At 36.6% G+C, this 26,711-nt stretch overlaps 1 protein-coding gene across 10 annotated transcripts in view; it reads right to left on the bottom strand.

Moving 5' to 3' along the window:
- The window catches only part of RBBP8 (RB binding protein 8, endonuclease), a 112,851-nt gene that overhangs the window by 73,709 nt on the left and 12,431 nt on the right, over window positions 1-26,711 (bottom strand). For 2 of the 10 annotated variants that reach the window (XR_008917694.1, XM_056823786.1), the window contains exons 1-3: window positions 14,192-14,564; window positions 7,158-7,372; window positions 5,587-5,664 (exon numbers count right to left, since the gene is read on the bottom strand). Coding sequence is in view for 9 of the 10 variants with exons in the window: in XM_056823786.1 (XP_056679764.1) it covers window positions 5,587-5,664; window positions 7,158-7,266 (187 nt within the window). In the remaining variant the exon portion in view is untranslated. Of the gene's footprint in view, window positions 1-5,586; window positions 5,665-7,157; window positions 7,373-9,567; window positions 9,709-13,795; window positions 14,146-14,191; window positions 14,584-26,711 lie in introns of those variants that run through there. The other 8 variants (XM_056823788.1, XM_056823792.1, XM_056823793.1 and 5 more) reach the window with 8 other exon arrangements.

Here is a 26,711-nt window from a genome sequence, read left to right as displayed (position 1 = left end):
GGGAAGTAAATGGACTGGGTCTTAACTTTTAAGAATTAGGTGGATGGGGAGAGTAACTGCCATCCTATTAAAAAAAAATGTAAACCATAATCTAATGGTGCAATGATATTTATGATATCTAGTTCATCCCTGAATTATAATCATGTAGAAGATGCTTTGCTCTATTTGGCCTCAAGGGATAGAATCAGTATCAATGGGTAGAAAAATATAAGGAAGCAGTTTTCCTCTATTATGTAAGGAAACCCTTTCTAAAAGCAACAACTATTACAAAATGAAGCGGACTACCTCAGAGAATAGTGAGTTTGCCCTCATTAAAGGTCTTGACAAAGAAGCTGGATAACAAGGCACATATTGTGAATGAAATAAAAAAAAAGAAGTCATGATTTAGGTGTGAATTGGAAGGGGGTCAGATTAAATGATCTCTCAGATACCTTCTACCTTTTCTTTCTTTCTTAAAAAAAACAAACTACTCATGGGGTATATAGGTTGTTTAATGGATCGAGAGCCAGGCCTAGAGATGGGAGGTCCTAGGTTCAAATAAAATTTAAAATAAAAAAATAAAAAACCCTTACCTTCTGTCTTAGAATCAATACTGTATGTTGGTTCTAAGGCAGACAAGAGGTAAGGTCTAGTAAATGGGGGTTAAGAAACCTGTCCAGGGCCACACATCTAGGAAGTATCTGAGGTCAGATTTGAAATCTCTAGACCTGGTTTTCAATACACTAAGCCACCTAGCTTCCTCCTTTTTTATTCTAAGCTTTAAATGGAATTAATGGGAATTCACAATAGCATCATCAATACAGTTGTCTTTATTGTCTTAACAAAAAAAATCAGCTGCTCAATCTTTTAAAGACTGTATTCAAGGTTTTAAAATTTAAGGTTTCCCACTGCCATCTCCTGTCAAAATAGTAATGTCAACAACTTGAACTGTCTTTTCTTCCTTCCTTCCTAGTCTAGGTCTTGCTTTCATCTAGGATTCCATCCAATCTCAGAATAAAAAAGATTCCCCTTTCCAATTTACTACTTTAGAGAGATCACCTCATAAGAAAGTGAAGAGTAATAAGCAAGACAACATAATGGCATTTAATTATTTTTAAAAAGAGAGAAAAAAAAGTGAGTTCTCAGAAGACCAACTGAAGACCCTTAATGAGCATTTCAATAGAAATGACTATGTTCACTATGACCAAGCCAAGGTCTTGTCTACTGTCTGCATAGTGGTCACAGAACATGGAACTTCTGACTTGTTCTGTTTTTGACCCTGGTTGGTTCAAACCTCCTTAGACAATATGGTGGTATCTATTCTAGGGAGTACAGTCTTGGTGACAGACTAAATGGGAACACCTGATCACTCTAGCTTTGCAGCAGCTCAGGACTCCCAAGCTCCAACAATCCACCAGCCTCAGATCTGGTCCCCACCTCTTCTTTCCAAACTGGGATTACAGGTGTGAACAACCACACCCAGCTGATCCCAACCATCTGTATGCATTCAAACTCTTCCTCCTTTCTTGCCTTAGTTTTTTTTTTTAACCCTTAACCAATTTTTCTCCCTGGTGGTAGTGGGGAAAGCACATTTCACACAGATACTGATACAGTGGTCACATTTCTCTGGCACTTCAGAATACCAACAAGTTATTCTTAAACTATGAAACTTAATCTTGTGGAAAAATAATGTCCTTGGAAACAAGATTAATGTTATACTTCTGCCTATAATACTCTTTCAAGAGATTAGCATCTTGTGATAGTTTATATATTTTTCACATTTTTGTTTGTTCTCGATGAGGAAATAAAATTTTATGAATTAAAACAGTTTTTCTTTTTTCTTAGATAATAGTAAGCAATTCATAAAACCTTCCAATAAAGGCCTTTACAACTAACATTAACTCATTTAATCTTGAAGAACTCCCACCAACACATGACCTGTTAGGGCAGTATTTGGAGTTACCAATTTTTCTTCTCACTCTTTTTCCCTTCCAAAGAATGATTACAAGAAAATTTACTTGTTGACAAGATTTCCTTGGCATTTTGTTTTGGCCAACCCTCTGTAAAAAAGGAAGGTGGAACCAAAGATAAAATGGATTCATGCCATAAAACATTTCAAGAAGGAAGGTAACAATGAGATACAAAAATCTGTATGTACTTCAAAAGAAAATTCTTGGGAAATATGGAAAGACTACTCTTTTATCTTATAAGCACTCAACACCTGTGAGACATTTGTTCTGTCATGCAGATCAGTCCAGAAACAGAGGTTTGTGTTTTTTTTTTAAAGTGCTTGCTATTCATCAAGTCAATTAGGCATCTGCAATTAGAACCCCTATAAAGTGTACTTTAATCCTGCTCCACACCCATAGGAAGGAATGAGGCTGTACAACAATGCAGCTCTTGTATGAACAGGCATTCTGTTCAGCCAAGTATTTGGAATTGTAACAGTGGCAACCTGAGCCACCAGTTGAAGAGGCACTGCTCAAAAGGCCAAACATCATGCTATAAGTAACACTATCCCCACTTGCATATGAATTCAGGAGGAACCAAACTAATTACCTAGTAAGATGACTATATATGTGCTTAAAACTCAAGCAAATTAAATTCAAAGAAGAATGTAGCAATGAAGCAAGATTTTGTTATATTATTTTAAAAAGAATACTGTCAAGAATTTAATCTTAATCCCAATCCCTATGTTTTACCACCCTTTTACCCCCCTCCCCCACCCCCACATATTTAACTGAATGGAATGATAAAAATCACTTTATTTCAAGATCAAAATATATGCATTCAGGACATTTTAAAAGACTTAAGACTCCCTAATTATCAAATATGTGCATAGAATCACTTTTCCCTCTTAATTGGGGAATTAATAAGGGATTAATTGGGGCAGATCATCCCATTTGACTTTGAAGATTAGTAATGTTGCTAATGTTCCTTTGGAAGATAGAAATTTCAAAATTCTAATTCAAAAATATATTAATTTGACCATATTTAGAAGTATATTATTGTAAGTAAATTATTAAATTTACTATTATAAGTAAATTATTAAACACGGACAACTTAGCCTATGTGAAGTTTAACTTTTAAATATGCTGACATCCACTAACAGAATGGAAAAAAGTAAAGTCATATTCTTGTCACTATGGAAATGTTGGCATACCTATGGGAAGCTTCAATGAACACCCTTGAAATTTACCTATCCTTCCATTAAGAAAGACCTCATTTCTACACTGAAAATATACCTTTCTTTTAAAAGTATATACTGAGTATTTATAAAAATCTCTAGAAAGCTATTTGTACTTTCCCAAATTCTTGTTAAATTCTATCAGAAATCAGAGGAAATTACAGAAAACCAAGACAGTGAATTCTGAAGTTATGGACGGAAACTTTGTGCTATGCACGTTATTTTTGGTCCTCATTTCACCATATTACTGTTCATTAATATTAATGTGATTGATAAATGTAGATATTCTTTAGAATCTAAGTGCATTTTATCTCTCCTTTTAGGAGCAACATAAAACTGAAAAGGGACATGTTTCTTCTGTTAATGAGAGTCACGTTTCCATTTGAAGTCAATAGGTTCAAAAAAATGATGTAACTCTAATTTTATAAAAAATATTTGAGGCTCCTGAGCATATTTGCAAAGTGCAGGAAATACCTTTACTGAGGTATCAGAAAAAAGTGAGCATTCACAAGATACACATTTGTAACATTAATGAATGTGGGAAATACATTTTTCTAAACTACTTGATCCTCAATGTGTCTTGTACCTGAAAGTAATTAGACAAATAAGAATATAAGAGTCCAAGGCTATCTGAAAGATTATTAATAAAGAAAAATAAACTTCAACACATACTTTTTATCAACTATGCAAATTAAAATCTTTAAGAGATATTTCTAAAATATAAAATCTAAATAAATAACAATATTCTGTATGGCATTTATATTTAAATTCTATCTGGTACAATAAAAATTATAAAATACATTGTCCTAAATACTTTAAGTTTGAAATGATATAATTTATCTGAAGGCCCCAAAGAAAAACTTTTCTGTTTTAATGCCCTATGAACAAATATGGGATGAAAATAATCTTTAAGAGAAAAATCTCCAAACACAATTGCACTTAAATAGCACATTAAAATAGCATATATACATGACCAAATTTTGCCTTTAGATATATATATATGGCAAGGTTTAGATGAGGGCAAATATCTACGGATAGAATATTCAAGTGGAAATGTCATTCTTTAGGAATGACCATTCATAAAAACTTGCTTTTTTGTGACATCAAGATTTAAAAGAAACGTCAATTTTGATCCCTATTTATAAACTTCAAAATAAATATAGTCTGGGCAAGTCCATGTTTGATGTCTCTTAAATAGTCTCCTGTATTAGTTCTATAAGAAGATCTCCACCTTCTTAAAAAAATTAACTATCCTTTAGGCACGTCTTTGATGTTATCATAGAGAGAGGATCTAAATTTACATAAAAGCTGAACAGAAAATACTGACAAAGGGCAAACTGAACCCTTTAAGTTAGTGTTTAAAAAATGTAAAACCAGGGGGCAGCTGGGTAGCTCAGTGGATTGAGAACCAGGCCTAGAAACGGGAGGTCCTAGGTTCAAATCTGGCCTCAGCCACTTCCTAGCTGTGTGACCCTGGGCAAGTCACTTGACCGCAATTGCCTAGCCCTTACCACTCTTCTGCCTTGGAGCCAATACATAGTATTGGCTCCAAGACAGAAGGTAAGGATTTAAAAAAAAATGTAAAACCTTTATAAATCTGTAAAAATGCCACCAAATAAATGAGGAAGGATATTATGCACAATAAACTACAAAAATGATTTTTCTGTTTCTTTATTATCCATGTTATAATACCAAGTCATGAATTGCCAGATTTCTCTCCCTTGACTTTTTTTTAATGAACTCAACTGACAATGGCACTATGATTACAGTGTCTGTGGCAATTATATAAATTAATTTATCATCTATAGGCTATAAAATAGAAGGCTGTATTATAAGAATTATACTGCTATTTCTTTTTCTATGAGACTGTCATATTCCTTAAAAGTGGAGGTGTTGGAAGACAAGGCATCTCAAACAAGAAATATCATTTTTTAAAAGTCAATGTTATTGAAGAACTGTCAACATCAAGTTAAGAATTAGGAAAGTCCTATTTTTAAACAGTTAAAAAAAGTTTCCTTGACTCTCTCTGGATAAAGAATTCCTAAATTTGTTGAACAAACAAAAAACTAGCATTTAAGAAAATCTACCAAATGACATAAGAACCCTAGTAGGTAATGTAAACAAAGTTCTTAAAACTACTTCAATTATAAAGGTAAGATTAATTAATAAACAGTATAAAATATGCTATAGCTTAGCAAAATGTTAATTTTTCTCTAATAGATGCTCATGAAAACATGCAGTCAATTGAACATTTGGTTTCATTAAGCAAAGGAAACAACCATTTATTAAGCACCTATGTGCCAGGTACTGTGCTATGTACTTTATAAATATTATCTTACTTCATCTTCAAATAGTATCTTGGAGGTAGGTACAACTATTATCTTTATTATACTCAAATAGACAGAAGTTAAATGACTTACCCAGGAACACCCAGCTAGTGACTGAGGTCAGATTTAAACTTGGGTCTTTCTGAATCTTTCTGGTTGTTCTATTCCAAACTACATAATTTAAAAGATTACTTTTGCTTTACTTCCAGATTGGAAAGAAATATAAAATTTTTAATATCTATATCAATACAACTGTAGTTCAAACTTGATGCTGCTCTACTGATTTACCTATACAGTGGCCACAATTAAACATACTAGAGAAAAGTTACTCCCAAGAATGGAAGAGGGTAGAGTAGGGGATGGAGGTGGGGTGTTCAATTATTTGGTAGGCTATGGAAATCACTTCTTTAAATTAATAGTCTCATCTAAATGTCTGTTTAGCCTAAATTGAAAATAAAAAAATAGTTTCATTAAAAAATAATAAATATTGTAGACAGGAGAATTGGAGCCTCTCTTTAATTTTCCTTCACTAATTTTTTTTTTTAAACCCTGACTTTCCATCTTAGAATCAATACTGTGTATTGGTTCCAAGGCAGAAGAATGTTAAGAGCTAGGCAATGGGGGTCAAGGGACTTGACCAGGGTCACCCAGCTAGGAAGTGTCTGAGGCCAGGTTTGAACCCAGGATTCTCCGTCTCTGGGCCTGGCCTTCACTAATTGTCCAAATTTAGGGCTAAGATCTTTTAACTAATGTATACCTAGAACTTAAGTATCTTACATTACTTATACACTAAGGTATTAAAGGGACATATGATAGGACACTCATTTTAGATGCAGTAAAACTAAGGCTAATTTATTAACTGTCATGAGATAATACATCAATTAAAAATATAAAAGCAAAACACAGACTATCAATGTAATTCTTCAGATTTCTTTATTTAGTGTGCAGGCATTTATATATAATGAAAAATGAATAATGAAAAAACACTAAAGTATAATAAAGTACAGAATCCTGTTATTCTGTGAGTATATATTCATTTGGAAATTAAAAAAATGAAATTTAATTTTAAAAGCAAAACTGACAATTTTAAAAATCATTATCAGACGAGGTTAATTCATTTTATATGAAACATATCCCACTAAGGAGTTCTAATAAAGCTAAAAATTTATAGGAAACCCAAGTTTTAAAAAGAGTATCTAAAGAATAATGATGGACCTTGCAGTAATAATATCCTTAAGTTATTTTATAGTTGAGTACATGCCATCATGAAGTCCTTTAAATAAATTGCCTTAGAGAGATTGATTTTATAATGAACCACAAATTTTGGTGGGTCAGTTTTGGTGATATCTCAGCAATAAATGCATTATAATCTAAGAATTTTAGCACTAGGATGGAATAGCTAGTCTCTTCACCCCACAAAACCAACTATAAAAGAGAGTATTTAACATTCAATTAATCATGAATATAAATGTGATTGTAGACTCCCCAACTCCAGTGGGAATACAAATGGTCAACCGAAGTTAATTACCCTATAAAAGCATCAGATCTCTTTGGCATTCAAAAAGTAAGGACTTTTTCTAGATTTGGTTCAGTTTTTAATGGATATATATCCTCAAGATAACATCAGTGAAGAAAGGTAAGACAAGATTGCAAAAAAATTTTACCTTGTACTTCTTTGTCATGACATTCCTTCAGTTTTGCCCAGAGATCTTTAAAGTCACTGACTGTTTCTGCAGAACTGGGACTTCCACAACTACTTGCAGGAACATTCATCTTGTTTTTCTTTACTCCCAATCTTCTGCTTACTTGACGTCCTCTCCTCACCTTGCAGTCACATTATACAGTTAAGGAGAGGTTTCTGTGAAGACAGTGGGGATGTCTGTAATAACAGAGGATATTTTATTAATGTGTGACTTGCAGTCATTGGATAAAAAAAAATTATATGGGTTTTTAAAAAAGAATTTTCTAGGGGGCAGCTGGGTAGCTCAGTGGATTGAGAACCAGGCCTAGAGATGGGAGGTACTAGGTTCAAATCCGGCCTCAGCCACTTCCTAGCTGTGTGACCCTGGGCAAGTCACTTGACCCCCATTGCCTAGCCCTTACCACTCTTCTGCCTTGGAGCCAATACACAGTATTGACTCCAAGACGGAAGGTAAGGGTTTAAAAAAAAAAAGAATTATCCACAATTAATCACCTTAAAATAAGGGGAGAAGGGATACAGATGAGATATCATAACTCCAGGATTTTGGGAAATTAAAATGGTTTTCAGGTAATCATAATTACCTTTTCACAAGAAAATAATTTTCAACTAAGTTATGCTAAATTAAAGATTTTTCTGACAGAAGATTAAGCCATATATAGTTAACATAAACTAATAAAACACTGGATAGAAACCTGGACACATTCTAGAAAAATACTGAATTACAGGGCCAATCATCTTAAAATAAAGGTATGTATGCATGCATACACGCACACATGCATGCACACACACACATTCCTATATTTATACATATACAGCTACAGAATAGCTAACTTAAAAAATACTGCTTTAAGGTTTGCAAAGAGCATTACATATATTATCTCATTTGATCCTTACTAAAAGCTGAAGGAAGATTCCTATCTTATTCTCATTTTACAGATAAGGAAATTGTGCTCAAATATATAGTGACTTACCCAGTGTCACACAGAGGGTGAAGTATCAGAAGCAGCTTTTACATTTAAGTCTTCCTAACTTCAAAAGTTCAGAACACTATTGATATATAACCTGTCTCTAAATTATCTTGCTATTTCAGTTATCTGCCTTTTCACTTCATGAAATTAGAGAAAACAACAATAATAGAGCACATAGAGATCAAACACATATGAAACTATAAAGGCTATACAAATAAGTATATCAACCAAGAATTTTAAAGGTGGTTAATGTTTAGAGGAGCAGCAAAGATGTGTCTCTCCATCTCTGTACCTGTTAAAAGAAATTGATACTTATAGAAGTTTCTAAAGACTAGTAAATATCTTGAATTATTAGTTGTCAAGCTGAAAAAGACAATCAAATAAGTACTATGAACTAGTCACCATCAAAACATTACACACACAACATAACTTGACTAGTAATTTACCAAGTTTCATTTTAGAGTTTCAACATCATCCCCTACAAGAAACCCCTTACATAGCTGAACAAGAAATTTATTTGACTCTCTTAATTGAGATTAAGGTTTCTAGTAAAGGTGATGTTCAACCAGTCAATTCATAAGAATTTATTTAACAAAATTTACATTTTAATGAGGAGACAAGTACAAATATACCACATAAATATATTTATAAAGTGGTTAAATACAAAGTAGTTTGGGAGGGAAATCACTAGAAATGGGGATAATGAAAAAGTTTCATGCGGATAATGGAGCTTGAGCTGCATCTTTAAAGAAGCATTCTATTAAGAAGGAGTGAATTTCAGGTCTGTAGAACAAGAAGTGAGGAGGATGAAAACTAAGATGCTAGCTATGTAAGTGATGAGAAGGGATCAGATGTGAGGTATTGTTTGGATGTGTTAGGTGAGGGAGAGTGGAAGAGTCAAAGGTAATGCTGATGTTCTGAATTTGGGAGACTAGAAAGATAGTAATGCTTTGGACATTTGGATAGGGAAATTTGGAAGAGGATAGGGCTCAAGGGGGGAAAACAGTTCAGTTTTAACATATACTGAATGTAAGATGCCTCTGGAACATCCAGTTTGAAATATTCAATAGGCAATTAGTGACATGAAAGTAAAAGTCCAGGAAGAGACAGGGACTGATTCTGTATAGATGTTCAGAGAGAATTAAACTCAGTAATTTTATGAGGTTACTGAAAGTATAGAAGGAAAAGACAAAGTAATTTAGGACAGAACTTTGGGGGAACACCCACAGTTAGGGGGCATAATAAGCATTATGTTCTAATAAATGAGATGGAGGAATGGTCAGACAGGTCAGTTAATAAACTTACTAGGGATCCATGTTAGTGAACCTATGGCATGAATGACAGAGGGGGCTGCTCCCTGCCCCTCCTCCACTGGCACTGGAGGACATTTATCCAGTCACCCACCTCTCTGCCCAGCAGCCCAATGGGAGTGCTTCCTCCTCCTCTGTAAGGGGGACTGCGAGTCCTCACATGTGGCAAGAGGGTTGCAGTTTGGGCACTCAGTCTCTAAAAGGCTCCCCATCACTGGTGGTCCTGGCCACTGTGCTAAGCAATGACATAAAGATTAAAAAAATCTTTAATCAAGGAGTTCAACAGTACAAAACCAGCAGAGGTCAAGAAGGCTAAGGTCTGGGAAAAGACCACCAGATTTGGCAATTAATTGATCAATGAAAACTTCAGAGAAGAAAACTTCTTAGTCATGTCACACTTAACCCAAATTGCCTAGTCCTTACTGTTCTTCTGCCTGGGAAGCAGTATGCAGTATTGATTCTATGACAGAAGGTAAGAGTTTAAAAAAAAAGACTTTGAGGAAAGTAAAGGAGGAGAGGACAAGTGGTGATACCAAGGGATTTTAAGATTAAATATATGGGGGGCAGTTAGGCAGCACCATGGATAGAGCTCCAGACCTGGAGTTAGGAAGGCCTGGGTTCAAATATGACCTCAGACATTTCCTAGCTGTATGACCTTGGGCAAGCCACTTAACTTCATTTGCTTATCCTTTGCTGCTCTTCTGTCTTAGAATTGGTTCTAAGACAGAAAGCAGGAGTTGTTTTGTTTTTTTCCCCAAAAGATTAAGTAAACAGGAGAAACAGGAGTTCAGGTTGAATAGTCTCAATTTTCTTATTGAAGAAGAAGTAAGGCCTTCATGGGGAAAATATGAGAGGCTTGCAGAGGGAAGAGTTTTAAAATAGTTTAGGAATAAAAGTATTGTCCTTTGCAATGAGTGCCCAGATCAGGTTAGATAATATGAAGATGTAATATACCCAGTCGGTATGGGTAGATAATTTCTACAGCAATCTAGCTGCTACTCAACAGGAACAGACAAGGTAGATGATAACAATAACCCAGAGTTAAGATCTGGCAATGGGTGAGGGGTAATAGAATACGAGAGAGTGCCAATAGGACAAGGCAATCAAAGTCAGAGAACAGTGTATACCTTAAGTGGCTACCTACTGGATAGAGATTGCAAAAGAAGGAAAATATAATCAGGGCAGGCATGGGTAAAAGCCTGAAAAACTACCGAGAGATGGAGATAATGAATGTTTTATTAAAGGGGTATGATTTCTGGAGATCTTAAAGGAGATACATTTAAGAAGGATAGAAGCATATAAAATTATGGTCAGAAAAGGGAGTGGCCAAAGGTTCTAATTTGGGAAGTGGAACACTTGAGAGTAATGGTGAGTTCTAGTGTGCGAGTTAACTTATTAATGGTTGAAATAAAGAAGCAGGTCATAGAACTTGGCTCTGAGAAATTGAGAGGTTAGAAAATCTGTGAATATTTAAGACTCCTAGTATAAGAATAAGAGTTGGGAATGAGATAAATATTGTGAACCACACATCAAAAGAGCTGAGAAGTAGAGGAGTATAATGTTGGGATCAATGTAAGACAGGCACTAAAATTTGGATTCTATGAAATACCCAAAGGCAAGGAAAAATAGAAAACAAGCAGATAAGTAACAAACTGAAAACAACCCCTGAATGGACTGTTATATTCTCTCTCATTCTCTACAACAAAATGCCTGAATTCAACAAAAGATACAAATTAATATTATCAAAGAGATACAGTATAATTCTATGGCAATAATAATAGTGAGAAAGATAAAGTGTGAAACGGGGCTCTATTTTAATATATTCCTTGGCTTTCGAAAAAGAAAAATAGTCATGAATGATAAAACTTTAGGGTTTCCCACTTAACCTTCAAACCTGCCACTGTGTTTAAAAGGGGGTTATTTATTTTATGGCAGCCAGCCTATAGAGAAGGCATAATTATATACTCTCTCTACAATATAATCTATTTCATTTTCATAAAATTCTAAAATCCTTTATAAATAAGCCCCTCCATGTTCCTTTCCAGTTCTAAAATTTATGGCCCTATTAACTTACGATGTGAAAATTCTAATTCAGTGATCTTTTCCTATCCTGAATTTCTATGGCATTTACATTATCAAATTCTTTTAGGTATTTAACATATGCTGCCTCTGTCTCAACTAAATTCTAAGTTCCTCATGGGATAAGTATTGCATCTTATAATTCTGTATTCCCTAGTGGTGCTAATCTGTTACTCTGTTAAGATGAATTATGAACTTTATCAATTTAGTCAACATATATTAATGACCCATTAGGTGGCAAGACAGTGATGCTAAGGATACAAATATGGAAGACATTTGTCCTTTAGGAACTAATGTGATGGATAAGACATACACAATAACCTTCTGTGTGCATGATATTCTTCACCAGGCAGCTGATGTGGTAGCCTGAAGTGATGAAAAATGCTAAGGCTTATGGTAAGGAGAGCGCCAATATTTTACAAGCTGTGTGACCAGTCAATTCACTTAATACTTCTTAAAGAGTCAGTTTCCTTCTCTGTAAAATGGGGAACACATTTCATAAATGTAGGGATGGATGAGATCTTTTGAGTTCATCTAGTCTAATACTGTCATGTAATAACTGAAGACAGTAAGGTTCAAAGAAGATAAATGATCTGCTTCAAGAACACAGATGTAGAAGAGCCTGGATATGAATTCAAATCCTCTGACTGATCTAAGTGCTATTTTTATCATAAATAGTTCAGACTTTGCTGGGTTGTTTTAGGTAAAGGACTTTATAAATGATATATGTGTATGTATGTATGCACATACATATATTCATATATACATATACAACCCTACATATGTATATAAAGCATGTATACATCTACATGTAGACATACATGTTTTATGAAGTACTAGATTTGGAGTTAGCACATCCAGGGTTAAAATCCAACTCTGCTGCTTGGTAGCTATGTATTTCAGTTAAGTTGTTTCCTTCTCTAGGCCTAAGTGCAATCATTTTTTAAAATGAGAGCCATATTAAATGTCTAAGATTTCTTTCAACACTAAATCTTATATGCAAGTGCTAAGAAAATTTTGAGGGCTGGATAGTATAGGGAAAGAAAACTTCAGAGAAGTGCATCTGATCTGAATGAACCTTGAAAGAGGATCCCAATATGGAATTTACAGATTCTTGAATACCAGACATGGGGAACAATATGAATATGGTTGGTTGGAACAAATAAAATGTGAGTAAAAGTGAGTAAAATGAAATAAGGTAGAAAAGATAGTTTGGAGTTATATTTTAGAGGTCTTTAAATACTAGGCAAAAGAATTTGTATTTTATCTTTCAGGCAAAAGGAAATTACCAAATCAGAACAGTGCATTAGGAGGGTCTTTTTTTGCAACTGTAAATAAGGCATTAAAGAGGTGAGGAAACTTGTGCAACAATTTATGAGCAAGTAAAGGGGGGAGGGTAAATTTGCCTTAAACTAAGTGGTAGAGGCAATTTCTGTGGTATGGGAAGGGAACTGTTTCTAGAGATAATGCCAAGGTAGACTCTTTAAGACAGGGCAACTAATGGGGACAGACAGAGTAGTTGGAAGGACTGTCATGGTTTGGAGAAGACAGTTAAGTTCACTGTAGCACATACTGAAATTTAGGCGCTAAAGATGCCCACTGGAGTTGGAAATAAAGGTTTCCCAAAAGCCTTTTTCAGTTTAAACTGCATTAACAGGGGCAGCTAGATGGTTTAGATCTAGAGCCAGACCTAGCGACAGAAGGTCCCAGTTAAAAAATGACCTCAGACATCTCCTAGCTGAATGACCCTGGTTAAGTCACTCAATCTTCACTTTCCTATCTCTTACCATTCTTCTATTGGAACCAATACACAATATTGGTTCTAAGAGGGATGGTAAAAACTGCATTAAGTTTTTTTTTGGAGGAGCTTGTATAGGCCTAGAAATTAGGGCAAAGATAAAGGGCTAGATATGGGAGATATTCAATTCATTTCAATCTTCAAATAGTGCCAGACACTAGGGAGAGGAGAGAAGAAGAGAAAGGAAGAGAAATGGGAAAGTAGAAGAGGAGAAAGAGGTAAAAGAAGAAAGGGGGAAGCAGAAGTGGCAGAAGAGAAAGAAATGAAGGGAGGAAAAGATGAGGAAGAAAGAAGAGGGAAGAGGAAGAAAAGAAAGAAGAGACTATCTTTGTAGTAAAAAAGAAAAACAACAACAACAACAACAAACCCAAAACAACCCTTTTCCAGAAAACAGAACCGATACGAGATTATCTATTATCTAAACTTTGTGTTTTCCCAGCTCCACCTAGCGCCAAGCTCTACGGGTCCTCAATGCCCAGGACTGAATGAGGTCCTCCGGCCCAGCTTCTCGTTCTCTGGACACTTCAAAGCTTGTTCTATCCAAGTCGCTTCATTCATTGAGCAGGGTGCCTGTTATCGATCAATCCCACTTTAGTAATGGGGGTCCAGCGCCCCCCAGGACTGCGGGTGTAGGAGGAAACAGGGCGAAGGAGGTTATCAGCTCCCTCCCTCTCTGCTAAGGAGCTGGAGTCAGGCTCTGCCCTTCTCTGGGCCTCAGTTTCCTCATCTGGAAAATGAAGCGAGGCGTGATCTCTTTCTCTCTCTCTCTCGTCGGGAAGCCGGACCGTTCCTTCACCCTCTGCTCAAGCTCACTGCCAACCCCGCCCCACTCACAACTTACCCCAGCATGCGCTCCTGAGGGGAGAGAGGGGCGCTTCTTACTGCCTGACCGGAAGTGGGGGGAATTTCGGGTAAGAGGGACCGAAAGACCCGTGAAACGCGGGGCAGCCGGACTCTATGTAAAGGTCTTTGGATGCCGGCGGAACCGAGGAATCGTCTCGGTAAAGGAGAAGTGCCCTTCCGGACGCTGGAAAGAGGCATTCGCTCTTTCTACTCCCCCCCCCCCTCCCCCGACGTCCGAGCCCGACCAGCGGAACCTCGGCCCTGGGGCCAGCCCGCGCTTTTGCGGGGGAGGGGAATAGGAGGGAGGGGAGGGAAGGGGAAGAGGCGGAGGGAAATACAGCTGGCGCGAGTCGCAGAGAGCCAGTTTGAGGCGGCCCCGCCCCCTAGTGGGGGACGCCGCGAGACGTCACGAGGTTGGGCTTCCCCAGGACTTCCCCCCCCAACCCCTCGAGGGCTTGGTTCTCAGGGCTTGCGCCAGGCCCCGCCCTTTCGCCCCTCTATAAAAGGCAGGGCGGGCCACAAGGGGGCTCCCAGACTTGGTAGTGTGCAGGCTAGCTTTGTTGTCTCAGCTAACGGTTTGAGAGTGAAAGTTACTCACCGGAAAGCAGGAGATGGCAAAAGCCCTTCCGTGGTGCCTAGGAAGGAGCAGAAACCCCCTAAGCAAGGGGTTCTTTACATGAACGTAGATCAAAAAAATCAATATCCCTTACAAAACTTAGATCTTTCTCTATAACTAACCACTAACTGAAATTTAATTGTAAATTAAAAAAAAAAAGACATCCTGAGAAAGAATGTACAGACTTCAAACTGCCATGGGTGTTTATGACACAAATAGGTCAAGAATTCCCTGCATTAGGGGAATTCTAGCTCTTCTAGCACTGAAAGGAGTTTTAAAGTTTATCTTCAAGAGGAATGACATCTTGACACAGGGTTTAGGATTTGTGAAGTGCTTTATGTATATATATATATAATCTTATTCAATTCCCCATAATAACCCTATGAAGACAGCACTTTTGTAGATGAGGAAACTGAGACCAAGAGAAGTATAATGCAAATGACAATCAGATTGTGTTCCTAGGTCTTTTGATGACAAATTAAATCAGTCATTAAGCATTTTTTAAGAACCAGCCACTTTAAGCCTTGAGGATAATGAAATTAAAAATAACTACAAAAAAAGAATCTCTGCCTTCTGGAAACTTATATTCTATAAGAGGAAATAAATGTTATATATAGATATTTACATACCTATAAATATATGTATTTAAGTATAAATATATAAATAAAATATAAAACAAGTATAATATGTATTATATTTTCAAAATATACACAAAACTATAAGGTAATATATTGGAGAGGTGGTTATGGTCAGGAAAAACATGCTGAGATCATCTGGGATGAGCATTGAAAGAAACTAAGGATTCTGTTAGGGGTTAAGAGGGAGTACATTCCAGTCTTTGGGGAATAATTGGTAGAAAGGCTTTGTCTGGGTATTGTGAACTTTAAAAACGACTCCACCCTACTTAGACTGTACTTTAGGGGAAGATAAAGTTGTAATCTCCTGATTGAACAATGAAGGTACTTAGTTCTCACCTTATAGTGAAGCTAGAACTTTAAACTAAGTCTATTTTTAGATCTAATACAAAAAGGTGTTAAGTAGCTATAAAGGTTAAATTAATCACAAAAAGGTCAAGTAACTCACAAAAGGTGAACTTAACAAAGTGTTAAGTAACTAAAGATATAATCAAATCAAAGAAGGTGAGAACTAAAAGTATGGGCAGATGTGAAAATTTAGAGGAGGAGACACAAGGATGAAAGGACTATATATTTGAGATTTTTCATCCCTCAAGGACTCTCTCTCTCTCTCTCTCTCTCTCTCTCTCTCTCTCTCTCTCTCTCTCTCTCTCTCTCTCTCTCTCTCTCTCTCTCTCTCTCTCTCTCTCTCTCTCTCTCTCTCTCTCTCTCTCTCTCTCTCTCTCTCTCTCTCTCCCTGATTGGCGTGGAGAGTTAGCTGAGAGCTGCATGCTCTACATGGCTACAAGCTATTGTCCCGTTCGGTGAATTCTGGCTGAATTTTTCTCCTTTACTTTCCAACTTTTTTCTCTCAGAAGCTTCTAATCCTCTTCAGAGATCTAGAGGTGGGGAATTTAAAACTCCCCCTCTGGCATAGGCCAAGTAGGAGAAATCCTATATCCTCTTTCCTCCTTCTCCTTAAATTCCTTCCCTCTATATTAATTAAATTACCATAAATTTCCAGACTGACTTGGAAATTTTATTTGGTGACCATTTAAGTCTAGATTTAAAGTCACAAACCTAAAATTATCTACAGTCTACTATGTGTGAGGAAGACAAAATAGCCAGTTTGACCCTAAGTGATATTCCTGAAAGGGATTACTGGATAAATCTAGAAAAAAAAATTTGGAGCCCAGTTTTGAAGGGCTTTAAATTCACTGTTTTTTCTACAGTGAAGGGCTACCTTCCTTGAACTTAGCCCTAAAGATGTTTGAGTTATTTTAGAAAATAATCTAAATTCAATATATTATTTTACACAAAATCTGGAGAAAGCAAACCTAATACCAAATGGAAAATACAAGTAGATTAGGTAAGATTCAAATAAATTATGGTGATTTTACACTAGTACTCAGAATTTTACACTAGAACTCAAGATCAGTGACCTGAGTTTTTCAGCTTCATAAATTTTCCTTCTAGAGTTATAATTACTTAATTCTCTCATCTTCCTGGTTCCCTCTTCTCTAAGAAAGCTAGATTTCATTTTGGAGGTCCATATATAAGAAATGGGTCCCTTGGGAATCAGAGAAGGTTTGGGAGTTATTGCTCCAGCATTACTGTGTGCCATTTGGTACACTGAAAATTTTGACTTAAGTAATCAAATCTTGATGCTTAAAAAAATACAACCCCTCAAACAAACAACATATGTGTGTAGGAAGATACTACATATTCTGAACTCAGAGTACACAGGGTAAACTCATATCCTTATAGTAAATTAATTTTGAATGTTCACTGTCATACTTTACTTGGCAATTAATTTCTTCAAGAATTCATGGTTTAACTACTGTGGATTTGCTCACTTCCCTCCAACCTCCCAAAACAGACTGAAACAACTAGATGGATAGAGTTTTGAATCAGGAAGACTTAAGTTCAAACAGAGCCTCAGATACTTACTAGTTCTGTGACTTTAGGTAAGTCACCACCTCTGTTTGCCTCAGTTTCCTCAAATACAAAATGAGGATTGAAAATAGCACCTACCTCTTAAGAGTTGTTGTGCATAGCATGGTGTCTAACAGATAGTAGGTACTATATAAATGCCAGCTATTATCTTTATTATAATTATTAGACTGCATCCTTTCTTAATTTAATAGATAGTCTTGAAGAACTGTAGTAAAAAAAATTTATCACCTTGTGGCCAGCCTGGTGAAAACTCCTCACCTTCAAATTTGGCCTTCCAGTTGACCCACATTAGATTATAGTTTGTCACCTGCCATACTCAAAACTTTTCCATCTTGAAGGGACCAGCTAGAACCTATACTCTGCTCACATAGTCTTTGAGAATCCAGAATCACATCCAGAACATGATGAAGCATCAGTGGAAAGAGGTACTAAACACTTACAAGAGATTTATTTTGTATTATTTAAACCAGGTGTGATAAAGACTATATATGACCTAAGGACAAGATAAGAGAAACTAATGAGTCCTTTTATCTCCAGACAAAACTAACAGTTCTAAAGTGAGTTATGCATAGGGCAATTTTCACTGTAGCATATGGAAAGATAATAAAAACAAAACAAAAGGATGAGTGCTTAAGGCAGTGGAAAGGAACTAGAAATGAGTTTTAGGATCATACATTTGGAGCTTGTTAAAGGGATTTTCTTAATCTCTCCCTATGTCTCTTTCAGAGGCAAAAGGGGATTTCTAGGTGGAGCTGACAGGAGTCTATGTTCCAGAGCTGAAGATTCCATTACCAAGGAGATGAGAGGGAGTTAAGGAAGGAATCAGTTGGCAGTTGAGGTCTTTGGCCTCTGGATCTCTAGAGAGCAGGAGATCTGTCTTTGCTACCGGCAATTAAATACTCACAGTTGGGGATAGAAACTGAATGAGGGAATTTGTGAGTGGTGAATATCTGTTTATTTAGAAAGATAGTGAATCAATTTTAGGTAGTGTAGGTTAGATAGGCCTGGTCTGGCCAGGCAAGAAGTACCTGCCCTGAGAAGTCAGAATAGGTTGTTAGAAGTTTTAGTTGGGATTAGGAATTGAGGTATAGTCATAGGGTATTAGAATAATAATCTCTCTTTCCTCCTTTTCATTTTCTATCTGTAGTTCTTCTCAAATTAAACTAAGTGTTTTATCAAACTGCTCTCCTCACTTTTGTCCTCACATTTAATCCTTACAAGCCTGGTAAACCAGGTAGGAGTTTGATTAATCTGTTAATCTTCTGTTCCTCACTTCTTACTATCCCTACTTTTCAAGAATAGACAAAAAGGGGGCAGCTGGGTAGCTCAGTGGATTGAGAGGCCTGGAGATGGGAGGTCCTAGGTTCAAATCTGGCCTCAGACACTTCCTAGCTGTGTGACCCTGGGCAAGTCACTTGACCCCCATTGCCTAGCCCTTACCACTCTTCTGCCTTGGAGTCAAATACACAGTATTTGACTCCAAGACGGAAGGTTAGGGTTTAAAAAAAAAAAGAATAGACAAAAAGGTAGAAGTGTAGGAAATTTTAGGCAATTAAACATGGTGCAAGATATCATGGCTTGCCAGGATTATAAGGATTAAATGGTAGGAGTTTGACAAAAGTGAGGAGAGCAGTTTGATAAAACACTTAGCTTAATTTGAGAAGTACAGAGAGAAAATAAAAAGGAGGAAAGAGAGATTATTATTCTAATACCCTATGACTATACCTCAATTCCTAATCCCAACTAAAACTTCCTATTCTAACTTCTCAGGGCAGGTACTTCTTGCCTGGCCAGACCAGGCCTATCTAACCTACACTACCTAAAATTAATTCACTAACTATCTTTCTAAATAAACAGACATTCACCACTCACAAATTCCCTTATTCAGTTTCTATCCCCAACTGTATTTAACTGCCAGTAGCAAAGACAGATCTCCTGCTCTCTAGAGATCCAGAGGCCAAAGACCTCAACTGCCAACTGATTCCTTCCTTAACTCCCCCTCATCTCCTTGATAAAGGAATCTTCAGCTCTGGCACATAGACTCCTGTCAGCTCTGCTCCACCTAGAAATCCCCTTCTCCTGCCTCTGAAAGAGACATAGAGAGAGATTAAGAAAATCCCTTTAACAAGTTGATTAAAGTCATCTGGCCTAACTGCTTATTTTACAAATGAGGAAGCTGAGGCCCATTGTCACACAACTATTCCATAACAAGTGAAGAGTCAAACCCATCTTTTCTAACTTCCAATTTCTGTGTTTCCTGCCATTATACCCTTAATGCTGTCTCTCAGCATTTAATGCAAATATAATAGAAGTTGTAGAAATAATGTTTAAAATAGTGTATAGAGGGTAAAGTATAGAATATTCAATGATGAATTAGAGGAACAAATTGCTGCAGTTGAAACAGTATAATTTGAACTGCCCAAAAGTGGAATGGCTTATCTCAAGCAGTAATTGATTCTCCTTCAGTACTGGTCTTCAAGCTGAGACTGAATAATCATTTGCTGGGAACAAAACAGACAAGATTCTTTCATGTATGGATTGAACTAGTTAACTGCTGAGGTCTTTACCAACTCTCAGATTCTGTGATTCTGCTACTAAAATTGACAGCCACAAAAATACATTATTTCAAGATTCACTGCTTTTCTATAGTTTAAAAAGCATTTATAATCCCTTAAACTTAACTAATGTTCTCCTATAGATGTATTGATATATGGTGACCATGGGTTCTCAAAAGCCATGCCACAAAAGTGGGACCTCTAAGTTCTTCTAACCTGAAAAGACTTTAAAAATTTAACTCAGTGAGAAACTACCAGCCTAATTGTCTAGTTAAGCATGGAGTAGTTATTCATCATCAGATTAATCACAATAGGGGATTAAATTTTAAATCACAGCATGATATCTATGAAGATACAAAATGATTGAAATCTATGATGGTAGAATGAGAACAATCACGTTTATAAAATTATATGTCTTTAAAATATTGAAGTAATATCTTTAAAAAGTGATGTGGCTACTTGCTAATTGATTAATATTTTTCATTGATGGTCTGTAGCTAAAACTTTTCAGCTCATATTTCACACACACAAATAGGAGAAAAATTTGTATTCAGAGAGCACTATTGGAAACACTGATTTCTTGCTCTGTCAACATTTTCTTTCTAACACAATTTAAGAAAACTTATATTGTGGATTTAGAAATTGGCCCTTTGCTTTTCCTGATTAAATTATTCAGGCTGAAAGGTTAAGGAAACAATGTATTGTTGTCATTCCTAACATATTTTGGGATCAAAATGCAATCAAAACTCTTCCTGAGTTTTATTTACTTCTTGTTTCAATTCTCAGTTACCAATTTAGTAGAATTGCTCAACACTGAATGGTGAAATTGAATCATATTCCCATTCATATCTTTCTTATAAATGTACCTTGTCTTTTGTGGGTCCTAAATTGACCCAGACTAAAAATAACACTATTTTACTTTGGTCTTCTAGTGGAAAGCACACTGGAGTTAAAAACCCAAGGGCAAAAACAAATACAAATCAGTATTTTAAAGAAAATCAACTTTGAAAGACTTGAGAACTCTGAGTGATAGAATTACAAACCAGAATACCAAAGAGCTGATGATGAGGCAGGTAATGGATTTAAGATACAAGAGTGAGAGATACATTTTGGGAGGTGGAGAATGTGGGAATTTGATATGCTTGATAATGCTTATTTGTTACAAGGATTTTTTTTTTCCTTTTAAAAAACTAAATTTCTGTACTTGATAGATGGGAGAAGGAGAAAATAAATAAGACAATTTGCAACTTTAAATCCTTCTACCTTTCTGGGAGATACTAAAGTAACAAAATAAGGGGCTTAAAACTCTTAGTAATAGGAAATGTTTGTTCTTTTAAGAGTTATATAGATAGGCAAAATTCTATAGATTCAATTATCATCTCTTTGTAGATAATTCTCATACTTATTTATCCAGTCTTAATCTTTCTCCTGACCTCCAGTCTTGAATTTCCAATTGCTTAATGAGTATCTTAAATTTACCATATCTAAAGTTGACCTTGTTACTTTCCCCTAAATCTCTCCAGTCTTCCTGGTTTACCCATAACTGTGTAGGGCTTGTAATCTAGATGTTATCTTCTATTCTTTATTTTCAGGCCCCATATCAATCTGTTGCCAAGTCTCACTGATGTTTCATATCTCTTATATATATGTCCTTCCCTTCTCTGTCACCACCACCTTACCCTCGGACTATTATAATAGATTTCTGGTTGGTCTTCCTACTTTTAGTCTTTTATTCTAGTCCATTCTCTACTCTGCTATCAAGGTAATGTTTCCAAACTACAGGTCTGATTATGCCATCCACCACTACCGGTTCCCTATAATCTCTAGGATCATAATATACTAGAGCTTCTTTTTTAGCTTTTGTTGTAGTTCAGTCATTTCAGTCATATTTGACTGACTCTTTGTGACTCATTTGGGGTTTTCTTGGCAAAGATATTGGAGTGCTTTGCCATTTCCTTTTCTAACACATTTGACAGTTGAGGAAACTGAACCAAACACGGATAAATGACTTGCTCAAGGTTACACAGCTAGGCAGTGTCTGAGACCAGATTTGATCTCAGGAATATAAATCTTCCTGATTTCAGGTGTAGTACTCTATCCACTAGTTAGCTTTAAAACCCTTTATAACCTGGTCCTTCCCTTTTTCTAATCTTATACTTTAATTTTCTCCATGTACTTTACTATCCAATATCACTGGCATCTTTGATGTTCTTAAAACAAGACACTCCATTTGCTGAGTGTGCTTTTTCCTAACTGTCCCCCATGCCTCTGATGTTTTCTTTATCTCAACCTCCTAGATATCCTGGATTCTTTCAAATTTCAGTTACAATCCCACTTTTTGCAAGAGCCCTGTCCTAATCTGCCTTGATGCTAGTGCTTTCCCACTATTGATTATCTCCAAATCTTATTTGTTTAAAATTGTTTGTGTGCTATCTCTTTCATTAGAAATGTGAGGTCCCCAAGAACTGTTTTTGCCTTTCTTTCTATAAAGGCAGTGGACTTGAAAGCAGTTAGTGGCAAAGTGGACAGAGCACCAGACCTGGAGTCAGAAGACCTAACTAAATCTAGCCTCAGATACTTCCTAGTTCTGTGACCCTGGGCAAGTCATTTAAATGTCTATCTGCTCGAGTTTCCTCAACTATAACATGACGATAATAATGCCAACCTTGGAGAGTTGTGAGTCTCACATAATATAACAGCACTTAGGACAAAACCTGGCACATAGTAAGTGCTCAATAAATGCTTATTCCTTTTCTTTCTTTACCTAGCACTTAGCATAGTATGTGGCATATACCAGGTGCATAATAAATGCTTTTTATAGTCTCAGATATGTAGATGATACCCCTCTGAAGACAGAAAGTGAAGAAGAATTAATGAGCCCAGTGATGTAGCTGAAAGAGACAAATGTAAAAGCTGACTTGAAGCTTAACTTAAAAAAAGCCCCCAAGATCTTGGCAACTGGTCCAATTACTTCTTGGCAAATAAAGGAAGAATAAATAAATGCTTGTTGAGTGACTTGTATATCAAAGATGGAGATAATACAGTAAGCTCTGTACTAGTTATATATCATGCTGCATAATGTCTTTAAAACCTCAGGTACTCAGTAAACATTTTATGATTGAGGGACAGCCAAGTAACTTAGTGGATAGAAAGCCAGGCCTAGAGATGGGAAGTCCTGGGTTCTTATCTGGATGCAGACACATAAGTCACTTAATCCCAATTCGCTAACCCTTACTGCTCTTTGGTCATGGAGCCTATTCTTAATATTGATTATATATATATAACATATATATATATACATTCATACATATATTATGATTGAGCAAATGTGAAATATTTATAAAATATAATGATTCCTTTAGCTCAAGGGTATAAATCTTGAAATCTCTCAGACTTGTGAATGTTAAAAATTTCCCCATCAGGGAATTCTTAATTGGAACAAATTCCCTACTGAGAAACATTCCCCATTTTGATGTGAGAAATCGCCAGGATCAGAAATGGGAGGACCTCTACTCCAACCATACTTAAGACTGATTTAGGGAAAAAAAACTCTTTGCTAAACAAAGAAAGTACTTGGATCCATGCTTATGGTGGGGCAAGGAGTTCTTTGAGCCAGGCCTGATTTTAGAATTGATACAATGAGATGCTAGGTACCTAAAAGGGTTGGGCAAGTTTTGTCTTAATGAGATTAGTTGACTCAGCTGTGTTTTCACTGGTTCAGACTTACTGAGGAGATTTGTTGACTTAGCAGGAATTCAGATGGGCAGTCCTTTGGAAAGCGTCTACAGTGATTGGTAGATGTAGGGACTTAGGGGAGGTGACATGGGAGAAAAACCCCTATATAAGAAAAAGCAGAATCTCTTGAATATATCCTTTTGGAGAATTCCTTTTGGAGGATCTCTGATGAGGACCACTTGGGAAGAATCACCTGAGAGAGGCTCTGGAGAAAGGAAGCTCTTGAAGGACAATCTCTAAGGGGGTCTCGCTGGAGCTCTCTCTGGTGAAGTCAGCTGAGATGGAGCTGGCTTGGTGTCACTAGAATCCTTATTTAGTCAGACCTTGTGGTGAGTGTTAACAAATTGACTGATTTCTCTCTTAAGACTCAGGTCTAGGCCATATTGGCTTGAGGCCCTTCATACTTATTCCTTTCTTACTCTCTCTCTTTTTCTTTGATTACTCATTGTATTGTTAATTAAAATCTCTATAAAACCCAATTGACTTGGGTATTTGAATAATTGGAAATATTTCCCTGGCAACCACCTTAAATTTGATTTAAAAACCAAGATACTGTAGTGGAACATATTTCTGAGGTCAAATTTATTCACCCTCTCTTATATCTATCACAATTTATATCTTCCACCATTTTAACTCACTACAGTTTAAGACCTCAACCATTTTAAATCTCACAAGGGTCCCCAAACTTATTACACAGGGGTCAGTTCACTGTCCCTCAGACTATTGGAGGACTGGACTATAAAAAAACAACAACTATGAACAAATCTGTATACGGCTGTCTGAGATAGCAGAGGCTGCAGCACTGACTGTGATGGGCCTGTCACACCTTGCACAGACCCATCAGTTCCACCACTATTCTGGGCAGCAGTATACACAGTGCGGAATCCCCTCCCCCAGATCACAGCTCACCATGCTGATGTCTTCCATTGTGCAGCCACATAATGCTTTGCAGGGCGCCTCATTCTAGTTCAGTTACTCTCAAAACAAGGCACCATGCAAAGGATTATGCCACTGGAAGTAGTACTGTATGTGAGTGACTCCACATATAGTACTCCTCTCGCTGACCACCAATGAAAGAGGTGCCCCTTCTGGAAGTGAGGTAGGGCTGGATAAATGGCTGGGGGTGGGGCGCATGTGGTAAGGGCTGGGCAATGGGGGTCAACTGACTTTCCCAGTGTCACACAGCTGGGAAGTGTCTGAGGCCAGATTTGAACCCAAGACCTCCCATCTCTAGGCCTGGCTCTCAATCCACTGAGTCACCCAGCTGTCCCCTGGAATCAGTTTTAAGTCAGGTCAAGTCAACAAGGGTCTATATTAAGTGATTACTATGTGCTGGTCACTGTGCTAAAGGATAAGATGCAAAGAAATGCAGAAAGAGTCCCTGCCCTCAAAAAGATCACATTCTAATGGGAAAGATTATGTCTGACAAACAATGATGCAATAAGGTATGCACAGGATAAATTGGAAAGAAGAGGGCACTAAAGCCAGTGCCTTCTCATTCCATAAGAGGTAATGGCCTCTTGTAAGTGGTGGTACTTGAAGGAAATAAGTCCAGAGGGAAGTGGAAGTGAGGAGGATGAGTATTGCCAGCCTGAGGACAGGATGAGGAGGTATGGAGTCAGGATGAGGAAATGCCTGTGAAAATATTTGGAGTAGTAAGGGACAAGACCTTCTCATCTACATCAAGTGGTTGATCCTGCCAAATAATGAGTTTTGAGCTCAGTAGATTGGTAGATTCCCTAGTATTATTAAAGCAGAAGAGTTCTAAGGTATGGAGTTGAGTTGTTTTAGGCTCTAAAATCCTCAATCCTGTATGGCCCAGCTTAGAGCCCCTTTAGGGGCTGGCAGTGTTGTCTTCTGTCAGGAGTAATGATCTGGGAGTTAGATCTGTGTTCTTGTTTGGACTTAGTCCCTATGAACTCACTGACCCCAGGACTTTAAGAGAGGCTCTGTTATTCACCCTCAAGATGAGGGAACTCATATGTTAATTTGTTGCAGGTTGTTGTAAGTAGCTAAAAACTACGTATGTAACTTCATTTTCTGATCTATTGTACAGTAACAGGTGTGAAAAAGAAGGAATATATTTAGTAGGAATCTGATCTAGATCTTTAAATGTATAGGGAAGACTGGTGAAAACTTTTATTTCTTCATGTGGGTGGGTTCCAGATGTCTGTGCAGTGAATGACCACTGCAAAATGGAATGTGCCTTACCTTTTCCTTGAAGTATTCCTGTATCCTTTGACATTTCCCTTCTCCATTCATAAGTATTTAAAAGTAGTTAAGGTATTTAAAGAACTTATTTTAACATCACTTCAAATAACTGAAGAAATTATGACTTTTTTAAACAGAGGTTCTATCAACTATCTAAAAGAATTTTGTGGGGAAATATATTTTCTTAAATAAAATTTAAAAGCACATCTACACAGAAGATGCTAATTCTTCCTATTTTTCATCTAGATATTTGTGCCTTGTTAATGATATAGTTTTATTAAACCATGTCACTCATAGTATAAATAAGTATTCAGAGATATTAACTCAATGGCCTTAGAGTAAGTTTAGTAGATATTGGTGTTAGTTAATTTATTTTCTTTTAGTTGTCAATATACAATATTTTCCTTGTAAGTAGATAAAAATCATAGAGATCAGTGTTAGAAATAATAGTACTCTCAAGGTACATGCTAACTAATGTTTTGTGACTCAGCACCTTAACAACTAGCAAACACACTTAGGAAGTGATCATTTACTGTGAAATGTAGAACACATCAGAAAATAACTTTCTCACAGAAGATCAAATTTCAGTGCCTTTCAGATTTTGTGGAAACGGATCAAACATAGCAAGCAAAGGCAGGTTTTTGGGCCTTATACTTGTACATGAAAAACTTTCAAAATGGAATTTATGAAAAATAGCCTAGTAACTTTCCTGATATCCATTTTGATTATGTAAATAATGAGTTAAAATTCAGAGGGAAATTGTTGACTAGAAAATAAAAATAATTGACTATATTAATGCCATATGAAATGTCAAGAAACTCAAGTGACATC

The sequence above is a fragment of the Monodelphis domestica genome, chromosome 3, assembly GCF_027887165.1.
Source record: "Monodelphis domestica isolate mMonDom1 chromosome 3, mMonDom1.pri, whole genome shotgun sequence".
NCBI lineage: Eukaryota > Metazoa > Chordata > Mammalia > Didelphimorphia > Didelphidae > Monodelphis > Monodelphis domestica.
The sequence above is the reverse complement of the archived record's forward strand: the minus strand, read 5'-3'. Positions and strand labels throughout refer to the sequence as shown.